Below are 13,183 nucleotides of genomic sequence, written 5' to 3' on the forward strand. Positions count from 1 at the left end.
CGTGTCTAATGTGAGGCTCTGATTCTCCCTGAGGAAATCAATCAGCTGCTTTCCTGTTCCTCTGTGGCTGACCGCAGAACGCGTGGCTACTGTTTCCCGTCAGGTTACAGCCCAGGTACACTTGGCAGCCTCAGGACGTTGAGACTTTAGGCAGTCAAGAGCTTTTTTTTTTGGAAATCATTTTCTGCATCTAGTTAATTTTCAGTAATCATTTAAAAAGAATTTACCTAATTTCTCTCAGGTATAGCGGCCTATATACCAACTAAGGAACACACACATACACACACCATCACTCCCCTTCTGCCCACATTGTCTCCTCTAATGCCTCTGATGTAACAAAGGTAGCTACCACCATCTACCCAACACAGACAGCTTCTTAATTATTCTGGCAGCTGCAAGAACTAGCACACACAACCCACACTTAATGACCACTCCAGGGACCGCTGAACCTTATAATGGGGTATGTAATTACCCTGAATGGAGCTTAAATAAGCTTTGAGGTTAAATAAATACATTAAGTTTTAGCACATCTTGAAATGATCACATCTAGAGAGAAGAGACAGGACAGTTAAAGACAAGTGAGGTTGTGTGATATGTGTGGAATATCAGAGTTGATCTTTCTACACGGAACCACTGCTGCAAATCCATCCATGTATCCGGACCTCATTCAGGAGGAATCCAGGAATCGGACGCCCAAACCGCCTCAGCTGGTTAGGAGGAGGAGCGGCTCTATGACTCCTTCGCAAATGGCTGAACTCTTCATCCTCTCTCTAAGGAAATGCATAAAATATCACCTGAGGAACCCAGTCATTTTATATAAGAGTGCAATCCTCTACCAAGACCAATGCATTATTTCACAACTTTAAAGTTGCCTGCATCACAGTTCAGTGGGTTCATGCACCTCTCCACAAAGCTTAGCCTTTTAATTTTGCATTCAGACAAACAGCTCACCCTTTTGCCTTTAGCCGTCATGATGAATTTATAAGGGGCCAAAGGGTGAGTGAGTTAAACAGGACAATAAAAACCCAACAGCATTTGGTGGGACTTTATCCTTGGAAACTGTCTAATGGGATAACATCAACAAATAAGATCACTGAACTCAAGGATATTGATATGAGTTGGAAAAGCTTTGACAGCTAGCAAGCAGGCGGGTCATGCTGTCTTTAAAAGGAACATTTGAGAGTAGAAGGCACTTTCAAAAAATACTTGTCAGTTTACTGGATGAATTATTTGTCTCTTGTAACACCTAAAACAAGACTAGCTGCAGCCAGCAGTTCCTCACAGGAAGCTGACTCATCAGAAACAAGAGTGATTTGGCTACGAGCGCAAAGCATGAAGCCTAGCAAAAGTGCTGTTGAGAAACTCGGGGTAATCATAAACCAGAGTATTTGCATTGGACAACTACAAATGGCAACCTCAGGGTGGTGCTAGAGGTCAAATCACAGGACCCCCAAGGTACGTGACATTCATCATCAAGGAAGTGTTTACTGACAGTACAGTCAACACTAAACAACATAATTTGCAGCTGGGCTTTGCAGTGCTATCACAGCTAACAACAGAGCACTCTGCTTGTGTTTGCATGAGAGTAGAAAACAACAGAAGAACACCTTTATGGATAATGAGCACATTGATAACATCGTGCAGGGTTTGTTAATGCGGGTGAACTAAATAACACTTTGCACTGCAAAACAAGCTGGACTGAGCTGAGAGTCTCTGACAGGGTTAGTTTGAATTCAAAGGTATTCACTGACACATAACAAATGTGTACACACATGCAATGATGTGTCCTACCTTTGTAAAGGGAGTGGTTGAAAATTTCAACCCCACCACCACCACCACACACAAACACACACAGATACACCCACAGGCTGTCTCTCGGGATCCATGTCTGACATTTACTCTAGACAATCAATAACTTACTCCAGCCTCCAATCAATAGTTCCATCCTTTACTACGTCTGTCTGAACATCATGTAGGTCTACCAGACGATTCAAACCTATTGTGTATGAATTTTTATGTTCAACAGCCAAATTTAGTACTTTGTAGACCTTTTGTAAAGTTACTTTAAGGATTTGGATTTAAGAGAAATTTATCAACTACAATAAAGTAAATAAAAAGCTGGCGAGAGCACTTCCAACTGAACCTAGATAATGAATTTTCTGAGAGTGTGATGGCTGTCTGGACTAAACACAAAATCAAACATTACAGAGACAATGAACGGCTTCTTTAGGGATAGAAAATGTGTCAAAATGTTTATTGCAATGCTGGATTTGGAGTGTTTCTCAGTAGAAATTAAAAATTTGCATTAACACGGAAGAAATGAATTTAACAGTGTATAGCAGCAGAGGAGAAACTCAGGGAAAAATTCTGGTTCTGGAAACAGTCATAAAAAGCTCAGAGCAGAGCATCGTTTGGACTTTCAAACACAGAGAAGGAGAAGATTACCTGACATGACACTCACTTAGTCACTCCTGCAAAATCTGTCTGCACTGTTAGAGAAAATATTCTGGAACCTTTTAACACAAAGAGAAAAAAATCACAAATGAGAAGACTTGCTGACATCCACCTTAGCCAAAGGAAACAGGCCTCCCAACCCCCTCTCTTTCTCTCTGTGAGCCTCGGGCTGGGTTTGAGGAGCCCAGTGTTTGGAATGAGAAATCTGACTCCAGTGGAGACCCTGATGATGCTGCAGAGCCTGAATAAAACCTAGAAACTGGCCCAAGTGATCAGTGCTGTGGACTACACTAGCCAACAGGAGGAATGATGGACTCTAACTCCTCAACTCTGATTGTTGCCTCCAGAGGTCAGCGGTAGGGTCTCCAGTATGACTGCCTGTCCATTTCGTTGAAACAGACTGACCAGGAATACAGCTCTTGTCACTTAAGCCAATATAAGATTTGTTGCAGGAATGTGCACACAAACCTCCTGAGTATAAGCTGTGTGGTTTTACCAAATATTTGCAGTAAAAAGCAATTAAATGGAATAAATTTGCAGAAACATGAACCTCCATAAATAATTACGCACGGAGGAAAGGAGATCCAGTTTTCTTGAAGAGCGTAGGTGTTCTTTGCGGGGTGTTAGTGGTGAAGAGGACAGACATCATGCCGGGAGGCAGCGTGTATTTGTTCAGGTATTAAATGATCCTAGTGTTCGATCCTAGTGCTGTTTAATAACAAACACTCCACGAGGGCATGTGGGCCAAGGGTCCAAACTCTCACAACAGTGAAACAGTCAGTGATCCAGCTCGCCTCAGCTGGAACAGAGACGGCTGGCTGCGATTGAGTCAGTGTGTCTCAGGTTTGGTCTCATTGACCTGTGACTTCTCTCAAGGTCAAAAGTGACATAAGAGTTACTAAATTATGTTTCAATATAAACTGTAGGACAAACGTGCCATATTTAAAGACTGAATGAACGTCGGGTCGCATCCAGACTGCGGTCTGTGGCTCAGGAGACAGATGCTGTTAGTAACTGTGGTTGTGATGGTGATTTTGGTCAAACGTAGTCACTAGTTAACTTTTCTGTATTGCACCAGCTTCCCGTGTTTTCTTGACTGGGAGCTGACCGCATCTATAAAGAATGTAAACAAGATTAAAAATGCTGTCACACCACACTACCAGATCATTTTTGTACCAAAATATCAAAAAGTTGTCACAAGTGCAAGTGGCATCATTACAAGAGTGTCACAGTTTCATCATCACATCACGAGTGTGAAGCTCTGTGCAAGTGTCTGCATATCAGCCAGTTATTGTGACCGTGTGGACTGGTCCTCGAGACACTACACTACAATGCACCAACTACACGTGTCCTTCAGGGGGTGAGTGAGCTCCAACGACATGTAACAGGAATGTATATTCATCTGCAGGTGTTGGGACACTGATTTATGTTCAATGCCTTACTTTTACAGAATGTTAATAGCACATGTAGCATAATTAAACTTCCTATTGCAACTAAGAAGCAGAAAATTGAAACATAACCATCATTAATCACTGCAGTTATACTAGACTGAAAGCAGGGTATGTGTTAACTGACAAGTTGTTTCTTTATGTTTGTGTTTTTCAGTCATTAGTTCTGCTTCAAAACACAAAGATCACAGTGACAGAAAGACAAACTCACAGTAAGGGACGTGCACAATTGTTCATCTAGATGATTCCCCTTCTGTAAAGGTCTATTAATTTCCCGATGAATGGCTGTGATCATGTCCTTGTCTCGGTTTGATCTGAATGTATGTTTGTGTGTTTGTTTTCAGTTCTTTTTAAGTAGAGAAGGAATGCAGGCCAGTGGGAACGTGTCTTCGGTGCCACTGCAGTGGGAATTGTACGCCGACCACACAGAAACACAGATAACCACACGCACAGGTCCAACAGCATACATGCAACCTAATTCTGCGTTAATTAACCTGCAAAAACAGAAGCGCACACACATGTGCTAGTGTAACATATAACCACCAGTGTGCACCATCTAATCAAACATCTGGAAACTGTTAAAAACAATCTCTCCCTCTGTCTTTCTCTCTGACCCAGTTGTCGGCACGAGAGCCTGCGATGAAATGCCTCCTCTGGTTGGCGTGTCTGTCATCGTGAGAGGCTGAACCGCCTTGTCTGTCAGCACAGATGAAAGAGCGTTTATCAGACTGGTGGGTTTTAAACATGCCCTACATATTTATATTGAAGTGATTATGATAGACAGGCACGACAGGGCACATCCCCTTGGCTTTAGATTTAAGTTGGATGCAAACAGGCCGAAGGAGAGCTGTCTGTCTCGATCAAGCAATTTAGAGGCACATTAGACGAGAGACCACCTCATAGCGTGGCATTTATCTTGCCACTAACTACTATGTTCTGTAAACTGCTAAATGCAAGCAATTATACCCTATGCACTACAATACACTGCTAACACGACTGTGATTACACGCGCCACCAGAGTGGAATACACCTACACACACACGAGGCACATAAATATGTGTATATGTCCTAAAGCAGGATGTTGCATCTCCAAGGTAACAGGAAGCTGTCTCCCTGCTTGAATGAATGATGCTGAGAACCCATATATACAGTAATGATATTGCACTAACACAACCTAATGGAAGATGTTAAAATATCTTTTACATGCAGCCCTGGCTGAAGTGAAGGAAATATTGTTAACTTAAGACACTTAAAAGGGTGTAATTTTGTTGCTAATATACACCAGTAAATTGAAAATTGGAACTCATAAGGCATCACACATGGTTCAGAAAATGAATGCACATCCAAAGAGTTTATGCAAACAGTTGTCACAAGCTATAGGTAGAGACTAGAGACTGTTTTGCAGCCAGTCGTCAGACAGGAACCATTATCACATCATGACTGGATCTTGAACAGTATCCAGTAAGGCACTAAACAGTAACTCTGCATGAGACACAGGGTAAAAGCATGGACTGTATGTAAAAGATGGACACAGCCACCTATTGGTCATTGAGTCTTTCAGCTTTAATGGCGATGCGGTCGCATTGACTTTGATCAGTGTTTCACTGTAGCCATTTCAAATGAAGAGTCAAACAGTAAGCCCACATTTAAGGACTTTTGGGTGATGTCACACTGTGGCCATATTTCTCCAATCTTTGACTACATGTTTTCTGACGTGATAGATACTGACTGATGTGAGCTGCCTGCTCTGTGTTTCTCAGTTCCCCTCAGCGCTGGATTTATGAAGCCCGGGGGCTGATCCACAACCAAATTATGTGGGCGTGGGACAGCTGGACTACACTCCTATCCATCTTTCTAACTCAAGGCAAAAAAACAGCGCGGGAAACTTTTCTTTTTTTTCACCACTATAAATGCTGGGTTCTGTCAGGATCACAAATCATCCAAAGGGACAGTGTAAGTGTTCGCACAACATGCTGGGCTCTTAACTTGACATCTGAAGAGACGATCTCCCAGCTGTGATCTTTACATAACTGCCAGCAGATGATGGTGCTGAAAGGGTTACGGGAATCATTTTCATTTTCAGTATGCATCGTGTGCAATAATTCCCTTTGACTGATTTCTCTCTTTAAAAAGAATCAAACAACAACAGCAACAAAAGGATGCAGCATCAGTTGTTTCTGCAGGTACCTCAAAACAAAAGCAGGTCTTACATGCTTAAATGACATCATGTTCAAGTATTTATGGCTGAGCAAAGAAGGAATATTGGCTCTACTTTGACCCCCTCCAGCTTTGCTATTGTACAGTATGTCATAATGAAATAAATCAGTCACCCTATTAAGCTTTTACTAAGGTATTAGCAAGTGCTTAATTCATCATTTATAAAGCATTAATGCTCCTTATTATACCATTTATGAAGACAGAGATTATTAGTAGCACTGTTAGCAGTACATGGTTACACCACGTACAACAGTGTATAACGTATAACAGTAGCAGATGGATAAACATATCGGCATAAATGACATACTAAGGACGAGTAATGATATATAAATGGAGAAATAAACACTTGCTTACTACCTTGGCATTATTATAAAGTGCTTTACAAGCTACATGGTGAAAATAACACCTCAATGTTGCTACAAATGTGTGTGTGTGTGTGCGTGTGTGCGTGTGTGTGTGTGTGTGTGTGCGTGTGTGTGTGTGCTCAGTAAAGTTACATGAAAACACTAACTCGATGTTGTATGTTACTGTAATGTGTACATCTAAAACCAAATGATGTGTGGGCACTGGGAACAAATCTCCTCAATAATGGAAGATCATGTTTTTTATTATTTAATTTTTTGTCATCTTATTAATCATAAATCATGGATTTCATCCTTTTTACTGGTTGATTTGCTGATTTTAACTTTTATCTTTCTCTCTTTTTAATGATTTCACTTACACCGCATCTTTGCTTTTTGATAATTTATTCCATTAATTTCCTTGTTTATGTTTTTTTACTTAGTTGACCTAGTTTTATATAAGCTCTATTGTCATAACAATAACATGTTAATTAAATGCATCCAGTCAAAACTGACTAACAATATTAATTAATCATTTTAAATTATGCTGACTCATCTTGCCTTGTGGTTGAGTGCTCTTGCAGGTAAATGGCTGTATTTACTGTATTTGCAGCTGGATGGTGCTGTCTGTGTGAGCGTGTGCACATCAAGGTGGAAGAAGAGGGTGTGTGTGTGTGTGTGTGTGTGTGTGTGTGTCAGAGAGAGAGAGCGAGAAAGGCCAGCGTGGGCCTCACTGTTCAAACATCTCAAAGTTTGCCGACGCGTCGTCTGCCTAGCACGCCTGAGACAGCTCTGGCTCCAGAATTTCACACACCTACATGCCACATTCTCAGACTGCCCCACAGTCATTTTGCAGACACACTTTATCTGGAAGACATGCACGCACACAGTATTTTAAATTATGGGACCATACTTCCATAAAACCAGCTGTCCAGAATCTGGACATCTTGTCTTATGCAAAATGACCAATTCCTTGATTTTACGTCGACATCTATCTCACGTCCGTCACCTGTGGGCTGTTCACTGTAAATGCCACTCTACGCATCAGATATCACTCACAGAATGTACCACACTGAAAATCTTTTCACATCTTCCATTACACACCAAAATTAACTTTTATTTTTGACAAATCTTTACTGATATGTTGTTGGTAGGGGTCAGCAAGGTGAAATTACACAAGGGGAAAAGTGCTACTGTCAGCCAAAGACCAAAAACTGGGAGAGGCAGGGTGTGTGTTTGGAGGCAGTTAGAGGCAGAGGAGCAGAGGTGAGAGTGAGGACTTGAAATGTAGAGGCCATCACTGGTAAAGGGTGAGCTGATATGAAGGGAAGCAAGGAAGGTGGATTCAAACTGTTCCACCGTACTTACGTAATCTTGAAGGAAGAGTATGTGACTTTGACTCTGAACACTCCCACATAAGCTTAACATTTATTAAAATGGGGCAACTTGGAGTTCAGTAAAAAGAGCGGGGGGATTGATCTTTGAGTAGACGGCCTATTCTACTTCCAGAGGCATCCTTAAGTGTTGTGGAGGTGTAGACTTTGTCAGACAGGATAATGAGTTTTGAATCTGGAAATCGAAGGCGTGCCGATGCTCATCACATCCGTGTGTATGCCTCCAAGTTGGATGTTAGTTAAAAGACAAAGGTATTCTATAGAAAAGTTCAAAGAAGTGGTGCAGAGTGTCTGCAAAGAAGGTTTGCTTTGTTGGGACAGACTCCAACAGAGATGTAGGTGAAGGAAATCGAGCTCATGGATAGGTATGGTGTAAAGGAGAGAAATAGTGTAATTAGCAAAAAGGATGGAAATGGCTGTTGAACACTTTAAGAAGAGGAATCAACATTGCATAACATATAAAATTAGACGAAGGTGCACACAGAGAAGAATGTAACTAGGCAGCACTGGATGGCATTCTGTGGGATGACTTTGAAAATCAAATTGAGGAAGTGAGAGAAGGTAAAGGACTAAATGGTAGAAGCTGAGAAAGAGTGTTGATGGAGAAACACAGGAGTTGCACAGTGTCTTTGTGGGTGCCAAGAGAGGAACTGTGGTCCTGCACGAGGAAGTCAGGAGTGGCAGAGAAGCATGTGAGGAGTGACAGATGGTTTCAGAGTGGGTGTGGGATTACATGAGGGATCAGCTCTGCAATGGTGATGGACGGGACAAACGAGGTCAGGCAGGAGTCTCTGTGACGAGCTGTGATGTTTGCAGATGACACTGTGATCTATAGTGAGAGTAGGGAACAGGCTAAAGAGTCTGGAGAGGTGGAGGTATGCTTTGGAGAAAAGAGGAAAGTCAATAGAGGCAAGACAGAATGTGAGAATGAAGTAGGTGTAAGAGTGAAGATGCAAGGAGTAGCGCTAATGAGTGTAAACACAGAGGTCAACAGCAATGGACACTGCATAGGACAGGTGGGTGAAGAAGAGAGTGCAGGCAGGGTGATCGAGATGAGTATCAGAGGGAGATGATTCCAGATGGTAGTGGAGCTGACATGATATTATATTGTTTGCTTTACTTGTTGTCTTGTTGAAATAATTCAGGGACTAGGGACAAGGTCTGTAACCGCTCAATCTGCAAAGACATAAAATCCTTCATGATAATATGAAGTTTAACTGTGATAAACTGCAAAAAATTGCAAACCTATCGTCGAATACATCCTCACTAATTCACATTAAACAGAGTTCACACTAACCACCTAAATTCAGTCCAGCCAGACCCTCACAGATCTAAAATAACAAAGAAATTCAGAAATTCCTCCACAAGCTGTAACAGGATGACGATTTCACACAAAATGACATACGTTGCTTGTCAAACTTGCCTTGATATAGAACCAGCTGACAAACACTTGAATTGCTATTCCAAAGAAATGTGTGTTTTTATGAATTAGACAGCAGTTTTTTGCAAACCTTGACCAGTCTGTATGACAGTGACATTCAGTGCAATTACTGAGAAATCACTTTTATTTCCTAATCACAAGAAGGTTGCATTTTTACTCTAGTGTGACTGAAACATCACATAATTTTGTTGATAGTTGAATTTCTTAAACTGGCTGCACTTCTGTAATTCATCTTAGAATAGGGGTTTGAATGCTTTACTTTCACTAAAGAAAAGCTCTCCGTCATTATTGTGTTTCTTACAATATTAAGCGCCTCGAGGCGACTGTTGTTGTGATTTGGCTGTATAAAAATCAAATTGAACTGAATGAAAGCTCCAAAGGTCCTAAGGAGCTGAGCAGAGAGAAGCTCCTGTCCTCTGGGGTTGTTCCACCAACTGAAGACAAACAAACAAATAGAAATGGCGTGCTCTGCACAACTGGACGTATGAATGCAGTCTTTAAAATGAGAGCTGATGACACATCCTCAGATTGTTTTGGACCACTGTTCTGCTCTTTATGAGCTCTTTATGCATTTGAAAAGTTCAAAAACAGAAAACCTTGAAGCCCTCTTATTGCTACTTTGTCCAGCCCTCACAAAAATAAAGACTTGTGTGTGATTGGGCTCCAACCCAGCCACAGACCCACAGGTTTGCCTTACTCCACGAGGTGGTTTGTTTAGAAGAAAGTCAAAAGGCTATAACAATGTGTTTGGATTGTTAGGGCCCGCGCTGCAGCGTCTTCTCCTCGGACCACCGTCATTGACGTCATAGCTCAGCTGCCAGAAGGGGAGAAATGCTCAACTGCAAAACCAATAACAAGCAGCAGCAGAGCAAATGACCATGAACGAAGCTTTGTGCAGATCGAAGTGAAGCGGACGGTGGGGCCAGAGTTTGGCTGTGGATCACTCAGAAAGCAGTCGTATGAACCGTGTAAAACTAACCCTTTCCACTCACATAAGTCAGACAGATGTATATTCACACACTATCTGCTCTTTACTGACCTTTGCATGTTTTGCCATCAGGCTGGAGGGTGAATCCCACAGGGCAGCTGCAACGCACCCCCGTGGCTGTGTCTTTACACGTCCTGTCGCAGCCGCCGTTGTTGACGGCGCAGGTCTCTGCAGACAGCAGGGCAGAGATGGAAAAAGGAAAGAGGAGAAGGGCTGATTACCATGTGAGCCCTACCTTTGAAAACATGAAAAAGGTATTCCTGACACCTGACAGAGGTTGAGACAAAGCTTCATGCGGTAGAAGAATACAGTATGAAATAACAGCACAGTAAACTGTATTCTCGTCTCATGTAGCTTTGTCAACACACAGATGAATTCTATGACAACTGCACTTTTTATGAATGGAAGGGTTTTATATATTCATTTACAACACTTGGTAGTATACACACGTCAAGATTTATTATAGACAATGTATCAATACAACAAGATGAAAATCACTGAGGAGTGTGAAGAACTCTGTGAGATTGGTCCTGTTTCCAAAAGTGACAAGAAAATACAAGGGTCAGTAGATGAAAAATAAAGTTAGTGGATTGAGTGCTGTAAGTCTAGAAGACATTCATCAGAGCTCAAGTGTATATTTTCCTCGAGAAAAATGTTCTTGTATCTGGTGGAGATAAGTATTCCCTGAGCTGATCCCAAACAAACACAAGTCCATGGTAACTCTGGCTTACCTGCCCAGCTGCTGTTGCTTTAGCAAAGCTCAACACAAACTTGCTCAATGGGCCTAGAGAAGTGCTGAGGAGGCTGAAATTTGACATCCAAAGGAACTGATTAAAACTACACCTAATAAGGAAGATTGGCTTCGTATCTGTTCTGCTTCTGGTGGGGTTGACTGAGATCCAGAGAAAATCGTACCAAAGTATTTCTATAAGGAATACTAGTATATAGTATAATAACAAATTTAAGGAAACAAACAAACATCTCAAAAACATCCAATCTAATTTATTTAATTCCTAAAAAGATGACACTTTGGACCTTAAATAGCATTGGCAGGGATGCCCCCCACCCCCTTTCTTTTTGGCAGCTTTTCCCTTAATTAAAATGCTAGGAGATTGTGTGCCCGAGTGAAGTAAAGAGCAAAGTAGGAACAGCCTATTCAGTCAGGCAAACACATCCACGTCTAAAGGTCAGTGCATTAGCATAATGCCCTTTCAGAATGCAGAGTCACAAACACATCTGAGCCAAGACGGCTGATGTTTGCTATCAAGAAACAGGAAGGTATTTGTACATTTGTTTGTTTTCCCTCATGCAGCACCAAACAACATCAGTCTCACGCCATCATCCCGTAAATCTCTGTTCTCTGGTCTGTTAGTGTTTGTCACTCTGCGTTCATCATTTGCAGTCCTTTCAATGTCCATTTCTCTTGCTGGAAAAGTTTCCAAGCAAGAATGCTAAATTATTTCAAATGTGAAAGTCTGGCTCAAACGAAGCATTTTCAGAATGACAGCTGGCAGTTGGTGTGCTGCAAAAATATAGCAAAGACTGGAAGGAGAGTTACCTCGACATCCAGGCAAGACACAGCAGAGCCCTGTCCCGGACTCAGGCCTCTGTCAAGTGTGTGTCTCACAAATGTCTATTGCATTGAGCTCAGTGTGTCTTCATAGGTGTGTACAGTAAAAGTGTATGTGCCTGTCAGTGTGTGGAGATGTTGTTTATGGGTCAGGGTGATTTATACTGAGTACAGTGGGCCCTGTCATTAGCTGAGGGTGAGCCCCTCTATCGCCACGCCCAGCCCAACCCAGCCCCAGGGCCAGGCTGAGCTCGGGAGTATCGATGAAATGCCGGGCCTGACTGACGTCCTGCACAAGCCCCTCATACTTTCCTCTCCAAGCCTCTAACTCCACATACTTCTTTCAGGTTTATTTGAGAGTGAGTGGTGGGACATGTAGCAATAATCCATTCTTTGTATTTTATTTTTATTTTCTATGATGGAGGCTGGATGCAAAGAAAAAAGAGACAGACTTTCACTGGTGCTTGCTGAAAGTTTATGTCAGTGCTTGCTACCAAACAAATACTCGCTGCAGTCTTGTGTTCAACATGCAGAAAAGTAGACCTAAAGATAATATTTCAGCTGTGGGCTCTGCGGTGAGTATGTAACATAAATGAAATGTGAGCAATTAAGTGTAGATGGCTGCCTTGATTAAAACAGAGGTCGTCATAGGATGATTTCAATGATGCTCAAAGATCGCCCTGCAAAAATAATCTCATTCACTTTCTCTCTGATCTTGTTAAAAAGTAACAAAATCTGTCAATTCACACCTCTAAAGTGCACACCTTAACACTAATTGAAATTTTGCTTTCATCAAGTGCAGCTTCTTCCTGATTGCGGGTTGCTTGTATGCCCCAAGCAGTGTACCATACATTACAGTTGATGAAAAGAGTCTCGTTGTAGGATTGTTGTAAGGGGTAAAAAATGAACTTTACATGAAGCGGTTATATTCATTTACTATTGAATTAGAAGAGGACCCTGCAGTGTGCACAGCTGCTCCCTGCTCCCCGATTATTCAACATCCCTTCCATACATCAGATATGGACTCTAAAAACCCCAAGAAAGTGATATATACAAATTATGGAGGTTTCATTCAAAGATTCAAACTTAACGCAGAATTCTCTCAAAAATGTAAATTTAGAATTCTGTAAGTGACACATCTTTGGAATGTCTATTGTTGAAATGTGTAAGTAGCCTAAAACACGCTATCTAGTATGGCTGCTCTGAGTAAAGTTAAAAATGGTCTTCTCATTGCGAAACATTCAGAACTGCTTTTGCCAGTGTGGCTAACAGGGGTCACATCTTTTTCCTTGTGTCTTGTGTATTTGTACACATTTTAAAGGCTTGTTAT

General features: G+C 41.7%; 1 protein-coding gene across 2 annotated transcripts in view; it reads right to left on the reverse strand.

Moving 5' to 3' along the window:
* The window catches only part of scube1 (signal peptide, CUB domain, EGF-like 1), a 144,213-nt gene that overhangs the window by 28,276 nt on the left and 102,754 nt on the right, over positions 1 to 13,183 (reverse strand). For both annotated transcript variants that reach the window (XM_031734808.2, XM_031734807.2), the window contains one exon: positions 10,335 to 10,451. In XM_031734808.2, the coding sequence (XP_031590668.1) occupies positions 10,335 to 10,451 (117 nt within the window). The remainder of the gene's footprint in view (positions 1 to 10,334; positions 10,452 to 13,183) is intronic.

Source organism: Oreochromis aureus, linkage group 17 (genome assembly GCF_013358895.1).
Source record: "Oreochromis aureus strain Israel breed Guangdong linkage group 17, ZZ_aureus, whole genome shotgun sequence".
Classification (NCBI taxonomy): domain Eukaryota; kingdom Metazoa; phylum Chordata; class Actinopteri; order Cichliformes; family Cichlidae; genus Oreochromis; species Oreochromis aureus.